Source organism: Thermobia domestica, chromosome 4 (assembly GCF_964235325.1).
Source record: "Thermobia domestica chromosome 4, izTheDome1.hap1.1, whole genome shotgun sequence".
NCBI lineage: Eukaryota > Metazoa > Arthropoda > Insecta > Zygentoma > Lepismatidae > Thermobia > Thermobia domestica.
The window spans coordinates 10,508,043-10,525,865 of NC_137457.1; the positions used below are offsets into that span (position 1 = coordinate 10,508,043).

The window sequence follows — 17,823 nt, forward strand, 5'->3', positions numbered from 1 at the left end:
GGAAGAATACGTTTCATTCTGGTCACAAAGGGCTGAAATTGGATTTAAAAAACAGAATCGACAGTGTCGCTGTTCCTCTCTGTGACACTGAAAATTATAGATTCAACACAAATATCGGTCATTTTCGGTCATATCCCTCCCTCTCCCCAAGTTACGGGGCTGAATCTGGATTTAAACGGTATCGGAAGTGTCACTGTTTATCTCAGCGACCCCGGAATCTATGTATTCGACACTAATATCGGTTATTTTGGATCATTTTCAAATCTCTCCCCCTTCCCTGAGTTACGCCGCCAAAGTGAAATGATAGAAACCATCCCAATCTCGAACCTCATCTATGTTGAAAATATGATCGAGATCAGATGTAGTCACTTCCATTTTTATTTATTTTTATATATCTCCCCCCTCCCCGAACCTGTTACATTGTTAAAGTTAAATGAAAAAAAAAAAAAAAAAATCCCAAGCCTCATCTATGTGCAAATTTGATCGAGATCGGTCGCGTGGCTCAAGGGGGTATGAAGTCATAAACATACTCGCTTCCACTTTTTTTATATATATAGATATAATTTCATAATTATCATGCTGGATACTACATAATTCATTATTATTTACTTGAAAGCTATACCATTCGTAACAGGATATACCATCATGTCAAACGGGGCCGCGGTGGTTCAGTGGTAGAGCGTTCACCTCTGGTCCTTGGGGTCCCGGGTTCGATCCCAGCCACCGCCAAGTGAACTTTGTGGTGTACAAACACCGTGTGCGTGGGTTTCCTCGGGGTTCTCCCCTTACCTTCCACTTTCTTCATTCCACCATTTCATTCATTTCTCATTTCCACCGTCTCCTTTAGTCTAGTTTAGTTTACTGTGGGACGTAAAACTCAAAGATTTCATTTCATCATGTCAAACTTTTTCCTATATAGCTGATATAATCATGATGATAAAATAGAACCAAATACAAGATAAAAATGAGAAAAAATTCACGGGAGTAGGAGAATTGTCCAAATTCACAATATATGCACCCTGTTCATACCCCTATCTCCTATAGTTAATCGTATAACATCAGCGTAAATACGTTTTGCACGCAGTTAGTTAACCTCAAATAAATAACTGAATGAAAGAAGTTCCGTATATATATATATATATATATATATATATATATATATATATATATATATATAGATATATAGATATATAGATAGATAGATAGATAGATAGGGTGTTCCGAGAATAAAACGACAAATTTTGCATACGTGTTGAGGGAATCAATATAAGGAAAGAAAAAACTTGATCTAACTTCGGTCGAAATTACCTAATTATGGAGATGGGACTAATTTAAGGTGATTAGTGAAATTTATCGTATGGTGGCAATACTGAAGAAAACAACGAACGAACTTCACGTATGTGATCAGGATCTGAATACAAGAAAAAGGTTTATTTACGACTTTGAATGGAAACGTCTAATTGTAGAGATGGGCTCAATTTAAGATAATTAGTGAAATTGGACCAAACTGAGATTTCATTACAAGTATTTATTTAAAGTTACTTAATAAATATATTAAGAAATTAAATGTCGACTAAAAGCAGGGAATTCGTGTTACTATTCGGTTCAAAATCTCTTGTCGTCGCGAATTCTGTCGAGAAATTTGAAGCTTAAAATATACAAAACGATAATCATGCCTGTTGTTCTGTATGGTTGCGAAACATGGTCGCTTACTCTGAGGGAAGAAAATAGACTGAAAGTATTTGAGAACAAGATCCTGAAAAAAATATTCGGACCCAAGAGGAACGGGAATGGCGGAAACTTCATAACGAGGAACTACATAATTTATACGGTTTACCCAACATTGTTAGGGTCGTCAAGTCTAGGAGGCTTAGGTGGGCGGGTCATGTAGCTAGAATGGAAGAAAGTAGAAACCCTTTCAAAGTCTTGACTGGAAGACCAATCGGAAAACGACCATTAGGAAGACGTAGGCGCAGAAGGGAGGACAATATTAAGATGGATCTAGCAGAGATAGTAGAAACTGGATCCATTTGGCTAAGGAAAGACGTCAGTGGAGAGCTTTTGTGAACGCGGCATTGAACCTCCGGGTTCCATAGGCCATAGAGTTTTTAGTTTTTTAATAAATATGTTAAGTATACCTGTATATAGGGTAAGATTCTTTTTAGCTTGAGACAACGTAAATTCTAAAGTAATAGATAAAAAAAAAAAAAAAAAACGCTGATATTTTGTACGAAGGAAGTATCAAGAAGGGAAAATTAGCATACTCTGCAATCACACCAAATTAGCTGAGTTGCACATTCAACATAAAAAAAATTTTTAATGGCCCTACTCAGATTAATACGCATTTCAAATTTACATAGTTTCAAATGAAAACTTACATTATAATTTTATTAGCCAATGTTGTAAACTAAGAATGCTATAGTATTACTAATATTCAAATTTTGGAAGTTTTTATCGTATCAACACAATTAAAATGAACAGGACAATCCATATCTAAAGTACCTTAGTGCCCAATACTGTGATGAGGAAATAACACATTTCAAATAAATACAAATAAATTTTAAAGAGTTTGAAATTTTAACTTTTTCGAAAGCCTTTATTTCGAAAAGAGCATAGGCAAGAACTCATCTAAGTATGTATATGGTCTCCGATAGACAAAAGAATCATTTTGGAGTTTACAGCAATTTGATACCTTAAACCGTTCTAGAGATATGAAGAACATTAGTAAAGTTCGCAATACTGTTTAAATTGGCGTATTTGTAGAAAATATCGTTTAAAATATGTGTTGTTTTCCTTTCTTTTTATTGCATTACAACAATTACAAAATACAGGGTGATTAAAAAAAACGAGAAATTTTGATAATTAAATAATTTCATGAAAACAAATCTTTTTAAAAACTTATTTATCTCATTTAATAATAAACATAATGCCATTTTAGAATACATACACTACAATTTACTTTTTGAAGCTAACATCTTCCAAATAAGCTCCTTTTGTATGCGAACATTCTTGCAGTCTCGTCATTACATTGTGGTGGACAAACACCGTGCTCGTGGGTTTTTTCGGAATTCTCCCGTTTCCTCCCACTTTATTCATTCCACCATTTCACTCATCTCTCATCATCACCATCTCCTTTAGTCTAACCGGCATAACCGTGGGACGTAAAACTTAAAGATTTCATTTCATTTTTTTCTTCATTACATTGTTCATAGTTTGATGTAACATCTCAACTGGAATTTCGGCAATTGCTTCTCGGATTTCGGCTTTCAATTGTTCCATTGCAGCAGGTTGACTAAGGAACACTTGCTTTTAAGATTACCCCAGAAAAAGAAATCACAAGCTGACAAATCAGGGGGTTCATTGAATGTCACCATTTCTCGAAAATAATACACGATCTCCCAACTACTGGCGTACAGCAGCCATCGACATTCGTGCTGTGTGAGATGTTGATCTGTGTTGTTGAAACCAGGCTTGTGTCAATAATGTGTGAAAATTTCTGTAGTTGTTGCATAACAAAGATTTCAAGCATGGCGATGTAAAGATTCGATGTGACTGTAATCGCATGGCTATTCTCGTCTTAAAACTAAATAAATAAATGAATAAATAAATAAGGACCCTCACACCGAATGATGACAATAGAAGAATTCAAAGCCAAAATCCGAGACGCAATTGCCGAAATTCCAGTTGAGATGTTACATCAAACCATGAACAATTAACGAAGAGACTGCAGGAATGTTTGCATACAAAAAGGAGCTCATTTGCAAGATGTCAGCTTCAAAAAGTAAACTGTACTGTATGTATTCTAAAATGGCATTATTTTTACTATTAAATGAGAGAAATATTTTAAGAAAAATGTTTTCATGAAATTATTTAATTTTCAAAATTTCCCGTTTTCTTGAAGGACCCTGTATATAATTTTAATCAGTGTTTCAAACTTTACCCATGTTTGTATCTGCAACAGGTTGAGATATTAAATGTTTAGGTCTTTTTAACTTTGTTCCTATTCATTTGAAATATGTTATCTCATTACCATAATGTCTCATACTAAGGTACTTTTTAGATGTGTGCTGCCCTGTGAATCTCACTTGTGTTGTTGCTGTGGTAGAGACTTGGAAAATTCGGCTGTTGGTCATAGTATCGCGTCTTTACTTTGCAGCATTCACTAGTAAATGTGGTATTGTAAGTAGAAAGACCTCAAACCAAAGTATTTTTTACGTAATGCTTTTGAAAAACCTGGTTTCCATCTTCAGTTTAAAACAGTTCGAAGGGAATTTAAAACACGGGAAAGAAATATGGATGGGTAAAAAGATGGTTAAAAAGGAATAAAAAAATGTGAAGTACATAACTTCTTGTCACAAAAAGGTCAAGACATGTTTACTGATTATTGTTTACTTTTTTTTTTTTTTTGTTTGCTTCCAACCGCTTGAAATATGTGATAAAAAGATCAGTCCGAGTTGCATTTATATCTCCTTTGTCTAAATTAAGTGCAGGTTTCTCTTCGTGAATATGGTAGTCTTCTTTAATTCTGCATTCTGTCATTGATTTTGTTCTCTCTACCAAACGTGAATTACCAATATTGTGGCTGTTCTCTTTAAGGTGCGCTGCCAATCCAGACAACTGCTGCGAAGTACGGGACTTTGATGTATGAATGTGTTCAGTCATTATTAATATAAATATTCCTCCTTGTTTGACCTATGTGTGTTTTGTTACATTCACACTTAGCACGATAAATATCACAACATTCTTGAGGGTAAGGGAAATATGCTTTAAAATTTGTTAAATACACAGTGATATGGTATTGTAAGTTTTCATTTAAGATGTAGATTTAAAATGGGTAATAACTTAAAAGTGCCATTCAAAAAAATACAACTTTATGTTGGGTTGGCAATATTGGTAATGTCGTATCACAGAGTATTCTAAGTAATGTTCTCATGTCTGTGTTTGCAGGGTATAAAAAATTAATCGTTTTCTGTCCATTAGTTGAAGAGTTACAAGGGTGCATCAAGACAAATGATTCAGCCTGAATATATACATACTCCCGCATAATGCGTTTTACTTTCGATTTTGGTTCGGACAAATAAGTGTGGTTGTGCTTTTGCCACTTTTCCATTTGCAGTATCGTTGCACTGTAACGTTAAGGACATTAAACGTACCAATGTTTTGTTCATGAGTTTTTAGTCTTCTTATGCTGATTCTTTTACATACCACTCAGTGCTCAATGAGCACACTTGAGCTCATTGGAACGTGTGTTCCATACTTTTCGTTGATGTACCACTCATGGCTCTCTGCTTATAAGTACGGAAAGAAGAGTGTCCAGAATGTGACTATTTCACACCGTCAGGCGGCTCAATGGCCGTAACTCTCTAACGATGCATTGCCGACATATGGTCATATGAACTTTTTTACGTGCCTACCCATAAGGAATTCAGCCCTAAAATTTTGTCGTCTTTTTTATTACACCATATATATATATATAGATAGATAGATATAGATATAGAGATATAGATATAAATAGATATATATCTATATCTATCTATCTATCTATCACAAATGCTGAAAAATGACAACAGTCACTAGTATATAGAAAAGCTAGTGTATGATTGGAATTAAATGATTATCTTTGTGTTTTAATTCAAGTAAGTTAATAACTTTACAAAATTTCATGTTTTCTTTTGTTTCGTATTCTACAACATAATTATCTCCCTCGTAGTGTTAAACCTGTAGGGTAAAAATTTCACGTTAAGGTGTATGTTTCTTTAATGTTAGTGATAACGTGTATTAAGTATTATACTGGGTGTTTCAAAACAACACGGACAACGTTTGGGAGGTGATTCCTGACACCAAGATAAGACAAAAAGTATACACGAACCTGCGTGCAGAAGTCCGTCATTTCGGAGTTACAGGTTGCATGTAAACATGAAAAAATAAATTTAAAGGTTTACAGGTCCCATAATATGGGACCCATCATACTCGGGTCAAAATTTCACTTAGGAACTAGTATGTGCCTTATCTAAAAATCCATGTTTCAAAATCCTGCTTTACTTCCACAACAATAATTATGGAGATAATTGATGAGCACTTCAAATTACATCCCCGTAGCAAAACTCCCTCTATAAAAATTGTTGTGTGAGTACCTTTGGATTCTGAAACATGTATTTTTCGAAAGAGCACTATTAATTTCTAAGTGAAGTCTTGGCCAGCTTACAGTAGATCCCATAGTATTGGAGCTATGGACCTTTGAAGTTCATTTGTTTCATGTTTCTGGCACCTTATAACTCCGAAAGGAAGCATTTGTGCACTCAGTTTGGTCTATATTTTTTATCTTATCTTGGTGTCAGGAATCACCTCCCAAACGTTGTCGGTGTTGTTTTAAAACACCCTGTAGAGTACATTATTGACTGTACGATACCCAATCATACTCCTTTTGTTTGAACATTGCAGTTTATTACCAAGATGCGGTTTTCGCAAACAATGCACCGCCAATAAGTGGAATCCAATCAGGTAATTTAACAGAACTATTTTGTATAAAGTTTTCGGTTACTGTACGATTGTATATGTAAAGTTTTAAGTTAAGGTAATCCGAAAACCTATTTATTAGATCTATAGCTTCAGAGCAAGAACTTTTGTTGTTGTGTGTTAATCTCAAAACTTCTTTAGTCCACTTAGATGGATATTAGATCAAATTGTCCTTAGAGTAAATTTCTACACTTCTTGATCTACAGGAACAATTACCCCAAACCAACTATAGACTTTCAAAATAACAAACTACTAATATTTGAAAGAATTTTTTAAATATATACCTCCAATTACATAAAGTTCTAGTCTTATTGAGCATGAAGTTGTAACCTATAGTGCTTAATTATACTGATTAAAAACACAAAGGTTTAATCTTCACCCAGTTTGAATATCTTGTAGTTGGTACATATTTACGTTCCAGATTGCTGTTCCAATCAACAATGCTAATACTTGTTTCAGTAAGATTTAAATTCATAATGTTCTTCTAGGATCCTGGCTGATTTTTTCTTTTCCTTCTTAAAGCCACTGTGGCTGTGGTAGAGCGTTCACCTCTGGTGGATGGGGTCCTTGGTTCGATCCCAGCCCGTGCCAAATGAACTTTGTGGTGGACAAACACCGTGTGCGTGGGTTTCCTCGGGATTCTCCTGTTTCCTCCCACTTTCTTCATTCCACCACTTCATTGGTTTATCACCACAACCGCCTTATTTAGCCTAAGCGGCATAACCGTAAGACGCAAAACTTAGATTTCATTTCATTTTTCTCTTCCTTTTCTTTTTTCTTTCTTTTTCTTTTTTCTTTTTCTTTTTTTTATAGGGATTTCGCAACTAAGAGTCTACACTTTGAAATTTTATCACACATATCTGTTTATAAAAGAGTAGTCTATATATTTTTCAACATTGAGACAGAAGGGTGTAGATAAAAACTTCAATTATATTTTCTTAATACACTTCTGATCTTTCTTAATACACTTATCTTTCTGCAGGGCTGGATTAAGGAGGAGTGTTCAGGGGACTGTGAAGCCGGGACTCCAGGTGTACGGGGCCTCCACTCTCATGAAAATCTCAGCTGGTTGTCTAAAAAAGAATCTTACAAGATACATTCATCATCACAAGATAAAATATGGCCAAAAATAAGAAACAAATTTCTTCGTTAGCTACATCCATCTTCTTAATCATTTAGCATAGATCAGTTTTAAAACAGGAGATCGAATATAGTGCATGACAACCGTGATTCATATTTTCTCGTTGAATAGAAGTGTTCTGCAGTCTCATGTAATTATAGAATATCCAGTCCGAATCCCACAGAAAAATTAAATCACTGCGTAGACGCACGATAGGTTAAGTTTCATTTATGTTAACAAATCCTGTCTGTTTATAAACTACCGTTTATAATTCTTGTCTGTGTATTCTCTTAACTTTCATACTAAATTTTCACAGAAATATATTAGGCGAAGTCAGCTGCGGCCAGTGCTGCTATTCAGACGGTTCGCTAGAACAGGTTGTTAAAATATTTCGAGCTCGCAGAAGCCTTTGTTATACCCACTCATGGACACACACACACACACACACACACACACATATATATATATATATATATATATATATATATATATATATATATATATATATATGACTTAGCCGAAAGTTAAAGAAAGAAGCCAAACAAACTTGTGAAAACAATTTTGAATTGTTTCAATTCAATGGGCAGATATAAATTTGAATATGAATTTCGGGATGCTTGGATTTGTGAGTGTAACGAATGTGATACTTATCTAATGCTTATTACGTGTGTTACCTACCTGTGTTTGAATGATTTCGATATCGTCATTAGTTCCGGAGATATGCGCCTTCGAAGCAATGTGTACGAAATGGAATGATGTTTTCATCGATATCTCGATCGATTGCTTGTCATGACCCATACTAACATTTCTCAAAATATGGCCCTTTCCTGGTGGGATACCCTATACATATATATCGCACACCCGGTGGAAGAGTGTTACAATACAAAAAGTTGAAATTTTGAGTTATCATTACTCAAAAGAGAATAGAGAGAGACAAACGAGCTCTACCTGGTGGTATTTTCACAGAAACGTAACTAAACAAATTAACCCCTAGATGGCAGAAATACCAGTATTCCAGGAGGCGATTTTAATAGAATAACAATCTTTAAAAGTCATGTTCCCACAAATACGTATTTTTGACTTGTAACAATCTTACACTGGGTCTGCGATATATACAGAACTGGTTGTTAAAAAATTAGAATAGCATCACTGGCTGCGGTCACATATTTTTTCTGGCTCCTGGTCTACACAGGGTGTCTACTGAGTTTCAATTTCAAAATTCCAGAATATTCAGTATAACTATCAGCAAAATTCCTGTACCTAATACAATGATTTTTTAAAAGTTCTTTAGGAATAATCACAGTCTTGATATCAGGTTTGTAATTGTTTTACCATCAAAAGAATATTTTATTTTTAATAAATGTAGTTAGCCTTGACTTCTTTGAAGTACAAATGATTAGGTATATGTAGCTACTCATGAAAACGCTGAAATCTTTACACAAGCAATGTGCCAAATACATACCAAACATTAAAACTGGCCCTTAGTTTTTCATCATTGTGCATACTCTTACTGACTTTACTGGCTAGTTTGCAGCCTGTATATTATACTTGAAGCATTGCATATTATATAATGCATCCATTGTTATTATAAGTGAGGTATTGAAAAAAAAAGAAAAAGAAAAAAGAAAGAAAAAATAGCAGAAACTGAAAACATTATTAGTAGTAATGGGGAAGTTAGTGAATTTCTGCAACCCCAAGAGAGATGGCGTCACCTGTTAACGCCGGGTCATTAGGGAAAATCACAATTTATTATTTCAGTAACTGTACTATCTTACATAAGTATTGTTATTCTACAAAATCACTTTTTTCATGATCTGAAGCTCAATTTCACTGTTTTTCTTTGACCGACAACCTCAATTCATGACTTTCATGACCCGTAGACACCCTACTCGGAGACCTGATACAGTGAGTCAAGAGCATTATTTGTATTATATAAATGTATTATTAAGTTATATTATAACTTGTACAAATAACTGTATATTATTCTATTCTAGTTATAATACAAGATTGTTATTACCCTGGACTTTTGGAGTTCAAAAATACAGAGCATATTATAAAGAATAATAATATTTGTATATTTCATATTTTTCCAATATGTGGATCAAAATTCCAGTATATTTTTAGTATTTCCAGTATCAAAATTAAATTCCAGTATTTCAAGTATTTCCAGTATCAGTAGGCACCCTGCTCCAGATGGCTTAATCCGGCCCTGTTTCTTGGAAGAATTACGAGTAATATTAAAGTTAATGTTTTTTTAGATGATTTTACACTTTTTAAATAGTAAGAACGTTATGAATGAAATAAATTCAAATTTTTAGTTGTAGCAGATGCTGAAAAAGAATCCAGCGAGAGTTGAAATCATTTACAAAAATTGACAGATATTATTTACGAGACACAGAAGTAATCTAATTATAATTAACTGATATGTATCCCATAGAATCCATCAGCGTAGAACATTACGCTACCCAGTTTCTGAACATCCACTCATTTTTATAGTTAAGGTTGGTTCTCAGACTTGCAGACAATGTATACTGCACCACAACTCATACTGTCCTTGGAACATACCAGGGCAGTCAAAAAGGTCCCGAAACGTTGTTGCAGCTTTTTACCGCCACAATATAAGTACAAATTTTCTTGATCGCCTTGAAAGTAGTCATCTTCAGAACACATACAATTACTCCACTGCTCCTGACATTGCTGGAAACGTAGATGAAAGTCCTTTTTTTTTTTTTATTATATTCAGAAGTTCAGCCATAAGGTTGGTTTCGATCGTCTTCTACAGTGGCAAAAGGGATACCTTTGAGGCCAGTTTTTTTTCTTAAATCATTATCCGTACCTGTAAATTGTTTTAAGGCTATCAAAGTCTTTGATGCAAATCTCCCCAATTTGCACATGAACTTGACGTTTACGCGTTGCTTGAACTGGAACATTGCACCAACTAATCACAACACACCCTTCCGCTTAGCTACAGTACTGGTAAACTGACTGTTATCATTTAGTCACACTTGTCAAATTCATAATTAGACAATCTAAGAACTGTGCAGTACAAGATTCATTGTGATCCTATCACAAATGCCAAAAATACAACATTCCGGGAACTTTTTTGACTCCCCTGGTACACTTCGTTTACATTTACCAAGAAGAATAGAACTACAGAAGGAAAGTACATTATATGTAAAGGAGAAGCAATGGAAAATTCTGATCATTTTTAGGTACAATTTTAAAATGTTTTTTCTGTGGTATATAATTTCCTTTTATTTTCTCTAATTGTTGTTCAGTTTTACGGTAGATATCATTTTCTCATTATGCTACAAGTTCTTAATATTGCTGTACAAGACAGGAAGAATACTGTCGATTTTCTTTTCGAGCAAAACAAGTTCGCGAGAAACATTATGAAATAATATACATATAGTAGGCATTGAATTCCCGTATTTGATGAGGATCAAGGCATGGCGAATTTAATAAATAAATAAATAAATAAATAAATAAATAAATAAATACTGATATTGGAGAAAAGTAATGGATGTCATATGTATAGACATGATTCAGTGAAAAACCCAATAAGAAATAACAATAGAATTTTTCTTTTTTCTTTCTCCTTTTTTTTTTTTAAGATTATATCCCAGAGAAAATGACATGGAATGATGCACCTTCTCAACCGCCATCACCAAGTAAGTTTCCAGATATATTTACGTAATGATTAAAACAAGATATTCAGCGGTGTATTGTTTGTTCCGAGTATCAACTATTACCCATGAACTATTCGGGTTATGAAGCTAATAATTTATATATATATATATATATATATATATATATATATATATATATATATATATATTTCAATTTTCTACTTTTTACTTTTGTTTAATTATCTACTCAATTTTAATTTTACACACATCTCATTATTACTTCTTTTTAATTTATGGCCAGCTGAAATGCCAATTCCTCGCACCGGGGGAACAGGTTTATAGAAAGTATTTCAATCCCTTAACTCCCTATAATAAAAGTTTAAGTAAAAATGTATTGACATCTCTTTCCTACTTCCCATGGCGATGCGAGATAAATCTAGATTTAAACGGCATCAGGAGTGTCATTATTCACTTCAGCGACACCTGAAACTATGGACAGAACATTGATATCGCTCGTTTCCGATTGTTTTACATGTCACAACCTGCTCGTTTACTCCATTACCTCTTCTCAAACCCCTCGATGTCGAAAATAGACAAAATTCTAAATTAGGCAAGGTACACTCATACAACGAAAAATCATCAATATCGGTGCGGCGCTCTATGCAGAGTTAGCGGTCAAGCATCGTTCTATTCATTTTTATTTATGTAAATTTTCAACGGGTGAAAAAAAAAATAGTTCATGATTTTACATTACTTGACAACAAAGCCGCGCATACAGTCACACTATCGCAATCTGTTAGCTATATTTACCACTGATGTGCAATCCTCTGCCCCCTCTCCCCCCAAAAAAGCCAAGCTGAAGCCCGTATCTTTAACTTGTCCACAAACAACCGAAGTATGTTCTTAAGACCTGTCACAGCTAGTGAACTGCTATCTCTTCTAAAAAAAAATCTTTCGGATTCGCGGTCCGCAGGTTTAGATGAAATCCCATCGTCTGTTACTAAAAACTGTATTCAGCTTTTTCTGCAGCTATTGTGTTATGTAATAAACTCCTCATTCAAAAGTGGCATATTTTCCCGATAAACTAAAGATGGCGAAAGTTATATCGCTTCACAAAAAGGGCAATACTGATGATGTAAAAAAAAAAAAAAAAAAAAAAAAAAAAATACCGGCTGATATCTGTTCTCTCTGTATTCTCGAAAGTTTTTGAATATGCTGCACTATCACGATTAAATAGCTTTCTGCTGTCCCACAATATTATCTCAACTTTTCAACACGGTTTTTAAAAATCTAAATCAACATACACTGCCGGTTTTCGATTTTTTGGTGAGTCTCCAACACATTAAATGTTAAGAAATATGCAATAGGCTTATTCATCGATTTTTCTAAATCTTTCAATAACGTGAATCACGAGGCATTACTACAAAAACTTTACAACTATGACATAAGGGGTACAGTCTACAACTGGTTTTCTTCATATTTGTTAAACAGGAAACAGCTTGTTCAAATTTCGAGATCTCAAAACGGCCGACTTACAAGGTACGAGTCATCTCCTGGTATTATTAAGAAGGGTGTTCCTCAAGGGTCCAGTTTAGGCCCTATTCTTTTCTTAACTTATATAACCGACTTACATCAATTTCTGGACTACCGTGATATGGTCTTATATGCAGATGATGTAAATATTTTAGTGAAAGGAAGCACAATGTCGCAGCTAGAAAATAGCTTTAAACTAACTGTTGGAAGATTGACAACGTGAGCATCTAGTAACAACTTAGAGATAAATGTGGACAAATCTAAGGTACTAATATTTTCATCTTGCACCCAGACTGCTAAAAACTCCATCAATAAAGAACGATTCTCTACTTTTAATTTATTCCTCTTCAGAAAAATTCTTAGGGTTAATTATTCAGGATAGACTTGTCTGGGAAGAACATATTTTAAGCTTAAACAATAAACTGTGCCGTTTAAATTTTGTTTTATATAGACTACAAGGCACCGTTTCTCGACATACTTTGTTTTGTTATACTATGGCAAGATATATTCACTTCTCAGTTTTGGAGTTATTTTTTGGAGAGCATCGCACCTTACCCTATCCACTTTCCGCATACAGAAAAAACCATACGTATTATTTTTAACTTGAAACCAAGATCATCTTGTAGAGAAACATTTAAACTCCATAGAATTCTGACGTTCACATCTTTGTACATATACAAAAGCATTATCTTTACTAAGACTAATTGTCATTCCTTTACAGTTACATCTTCTGTACATTCACATAATACAAGGCAAGCTACTGATGTTTATGTTTTGCAACAAGATTATAGCTCAACTAGAAATAGTGTGTACTCTATGTATACAAGATTCTATAACCACTTACCGCAGTATTTTAAAAACATTAAGAACATAAAAGTGTTAAAGAATGAAGTGTTCAAATTCCTTGTAGATAAAGCTTATTATTGCGTTTCCGAATTTTTAGAGTGTAATTCTTAAAATAAGTATATATTTAGGTGTATTATTTGCTACTATTATTTTGTTATCGAATGTAATCTAATTTTCCTTTAGTTTATTTTACTTTTTACTACTATCTTTGTAATTTTATGTATTATTTTCTGACGTGTCCTATGTGCTTGGTCTTCTGCAACCTCTGTGTACAGAAAGGATGAAAATTAACTAAAGTTAAACAAAATTATGTGAATTGTAGGGGGAAAATGTTTCTCTAATACTGAGCTCCATCATTCAAAGTGAATAAATACAAACCTTTAGAGCAGACTGGCCATATTGCTATTATTAAAAAATAAATAAATAAATAAATAAATAAAAGGAAGACTTCAAATCAATTTAAACAGAGGTCTTATAGGCTCTGAAGAAGGGAAGTTATAACACTGTGATGTACTACAATCAATTTGTCTACTTGATCACGATGTTTGTATCGTGTAAAGCCAGAGTGAACCAACTCCACTTTCCGCCGATTTGCGGATTTAGTATTATTTGGGTAGTGTAGGTATGGCTCAATTTTGTAGAGGCAGAGAGAACTAACGGAAGAGTGTGTAAGATAGCGACATCAGGTAACGAAAATATCACCATTCGAAAACAACCTGTATTTGTTTGTGCCACACTGAACTAAGAGACGTAGAACATGGCTGGCAGCAGAGGCAATCGTGAACTAAGGGCCAAGAAACCTATCTGTAATAACATGGAATTTCAAGAAGACACGAGTGCTATTAGTGTTAGTAGACCGGAATATGTTCCTAGCACTGACGAAGGTAAGGAAAACTGATACTTACTACTTTCTTAAAAGTAATATGTAATATTACTACATTGTTGCTTTCCAGTCGCTATATGTTAAGAGCAGAATTGTGTTATAGTGAACTAAAGGAAAATTGTCCAAATAATCTGTAAATGAAGAATTTGATGCATAAAAATTCGCCAAATGCTAGAGATGAAGAGTGGCTACATGACAGTGAGAGTACTTTTGGTGAACACATGGACTCAATTACTCTATGAATTAATTTTGGAGATAGTTCACTATGGCATATTAATGTTTTCTATATTAGTTTGGAGACAGTTCACTATGAAACGATAATGTATCTATCGGGCCGTTCTGTTTTCGATTCTCACATTTCGCTGGGCTATGATTCCAGCGTTGCCAAGTTGCCAAAACAGCCGAATGCTTCGCAAAGTGATTGTTCATACCACGGAACAAAACGACCAAGTATTTTCTTGTTATTTTTGTAGAAGCGAATAAATTAAACATTTGTAATGAATCAGATATGAGGTTCTCTCTGGTCCCACCTGATCTGATCCTCTGGTGTGTTTAATCAGAAATGCGGTTCCCAAGCAGACATTTATGTCAGTTTATATTATTAACAATTTCTTTTCAGTATTTTACTTCATTTTTGTCTTATTGGTAAAAGAGGAATTCATTTTATTTTGATTTGAATTGTTATGTATGGCCAGTAGGCAACTAATGCTCAGGCCAAGAGAGGGAAGGGGAAGGATGTGAAACAACAGCATGTTTGGCCATACAGAAGGCACCATTCCAACATTCGCCTGGTGGGACTGAAGAAACTCAGGGGACACTTCGGTCAGGATGGCCTCTCGAAGCAGGATTCGTTTGCACGCACGGCACCTAGTGCTGCTTGGCAGGCAGACACTCTACAAGAAGTGAATTCGAATAAGTGTAAAGTTCCATGGTTGAAGATAAAGGAAATAAAAGTTGAAAAGTATAATCCTAGAATAACGTATTACAAGACATCTTTCAATATGGACGAATATGGTTTCGTCAACTTTAACAGAAATGTGAAAGGACGACCAAAAGTTCTGGGTTCAGTACATTTATCCTCTTTGTATCCTTCTGGACATTCCATAAGTGCAGCAAAGAAGACAGATCTTCTTTATCTCCTACAGTTTGTTCCACCAGAATCTGCAATCAGTAGAAGATTGTCGTGCTGAAGATCATGAACTTGAATATTACCATAATCATGGTTTCGACAATGATCATGAATTTAATATCGTATAAAGAGTTTCCGTTGTTGCATTGCTAAGGTTTGAACATTTTCTAAAACTATTTTCCTGTGTCATACTACGTAGTTGAGTGCACTATGTACAAAATCGTATGTAAGTATAATGCCAAACTGAACTAACTACAAAGCACTGTTTTCCGATATATTTTCATGTTACAAAACTTGTTTTTTTCATTCAAATACTTTATGTACACATTTTTAGTTCTTTCGTAAAGCAAGTTCAGAAAAGAAACTAATAAAATCAATGTCCAGGATTTTTCAATATAACGCCAACTTTAACCTTAATTTTCTCCATGATGAACACTCTGGTGTTTGGTTCACTCTGATTTTACACGATACGTTTGTAATCGGACACTGACACTGGATGACTACCTCAATGGTTGCTCTGCTCCTTCCTAATCCAAACATTTTGTTCCCAACCAAGTTCGATGTCATGTTTTGTAAACAATGACGAATCCTTTTTCGATTTTAATTTTCCTACTATTAAAAATTCATTCCCTGAGAGTTGTTTTAGTCGCAATCACATACGAGAAACAATTGACTTTATTTCCCAAACTGCTCATACCGAATGACTGAACGGAATTCCAGGATCTATTCGTATTTCTACTGGGGAATACAGCGAGTTTATAGCACTGGCGCAAATGCGAGGGGGATGAGAGGACATGTCTCCTACAATCTTGAAACTAAGGACTGTCCCCCTTCCCCCCAATAATCCGATTTGAAATGTGTTTTTGGGGAGAAATGTGATGATTTGTGTCCGATTGTCACAAAGAAAACTGAGATGTAATTGATGTTCCCCCAGAATGAGCCTCAAATCTGCCCACCTGCCAACGGTGAAGACACCTCTGCTCCACTGATCCTCCACAGCATTGTTTTTCAACTTCATAAATATTTTGAATATTGATTTAAAAAAGTAAACAAACAAACAAACAAAAAAAGATTATGGGAACGGTCCTATACCTCCCCTTTCCCCGATGTTAAAGAAAAATTTGCGCCGCTGGTTCATGGCTATAGGTGCCACTCTATACGCTATGCTGTTTTGTTCTCCTTTTACAGAAGACTGTGAAACTCTTTCCAGCCGTTGGATATATTTTATTATTATGGATAAATTATTATTAATAATAATAAAATACTATTTATTTCGCCATTTGAATTGTTGATTCTCTTGAATTTGTTAATCAAACTCACACTTTAACTATAAATAACATAATTTTAAAAGACTACTTAATTCATTTTAAAAGACCACCAATTTCATGCTAAAAACCAGTTAATTCATTATAAGTTGCCTTAGAAATTCTACATCTCATACATGGATATAGTTAACCCTTCGAGCCGGGAGTTAAATACCCATCAGCTGTTGCGAGATGCGGTAATTTAAAACCACCAAAAGAGCAATTTTCGCATAATGTCACAAAATTGAACATTGTCTTAAAAAGCAGACTCTCAATTACAATGAAAATTTCAGGACTTGTAAAAGAAACTTTACACTATACAAAAATGTATAAATGAAGACATTTATGCTATAATAACAAAAGTAGTAATAAAAACAAAACTTACATGTTGCGCTTACAAATTACTTTTTCTATCTTGTGTTCTTGTTACTTTGAAAGTTCACTTGTGTGGTACAGTTTGGAAACTAACAGATGGCAGCACATTACATTCTACTCTTGAATGCCATACGTTTAATTTCATGTGGGAAAACAACAGATGACACAATACGTATCATTTCGTGACACAATACCTATCATTTCGTCACTACTACAGGCGAAGTATACGTGTATGTCGATTCACCTCTAGAAGCACTATGAGGGTCCGTACACGTGTGCTTCAAACCGGCTTGAAGAATTAACCTAAAAAGTTTACGACACACAGTGGAACATTACATAAAATCAAATATAAAATAAAAGGAATTAAAGATGTCGTGCCTTAGTCATTGAGCATTACTGACCTGTGCAAAATCACGTTTGCTCAATTTATCGCTTCGTATCACCAGATATAGGAGATTCGTGTATGAGAATTGTGAATGTATCGCTAA

The 17,823-nt window shown here is 34.4% G+C and overlaps 1 protein-coding gene across 6 annotated transcripts in view; it reads left to right on the forward strand.

Moving 5' to 3' along the window:
- LOC145683709 (uncharacterized) overlaps positions 1-17,823 on the forward strand; it is a 142,876-nt gene that overhangs the window by 92,881 nt on the left and 32,172 nt on the right. For all 6 annotated transcript variants that reach the window (XM_081755156.1, XM_081755158.1, XM_081755159.1 and 3 more), the window contains 2 exons: positions 6,442-6,501; positions 11,251-11,307. In XM_081755156.1, the coding sequence (XP_081611282.1) occupies positions 6,442-6,501; positions 11,251-11,307 (117 nt within the window). The remainder of the gene's footprint in view (positions 1-6,441; positions 6,502-11,250; positions 11,308-17,823) is intronic.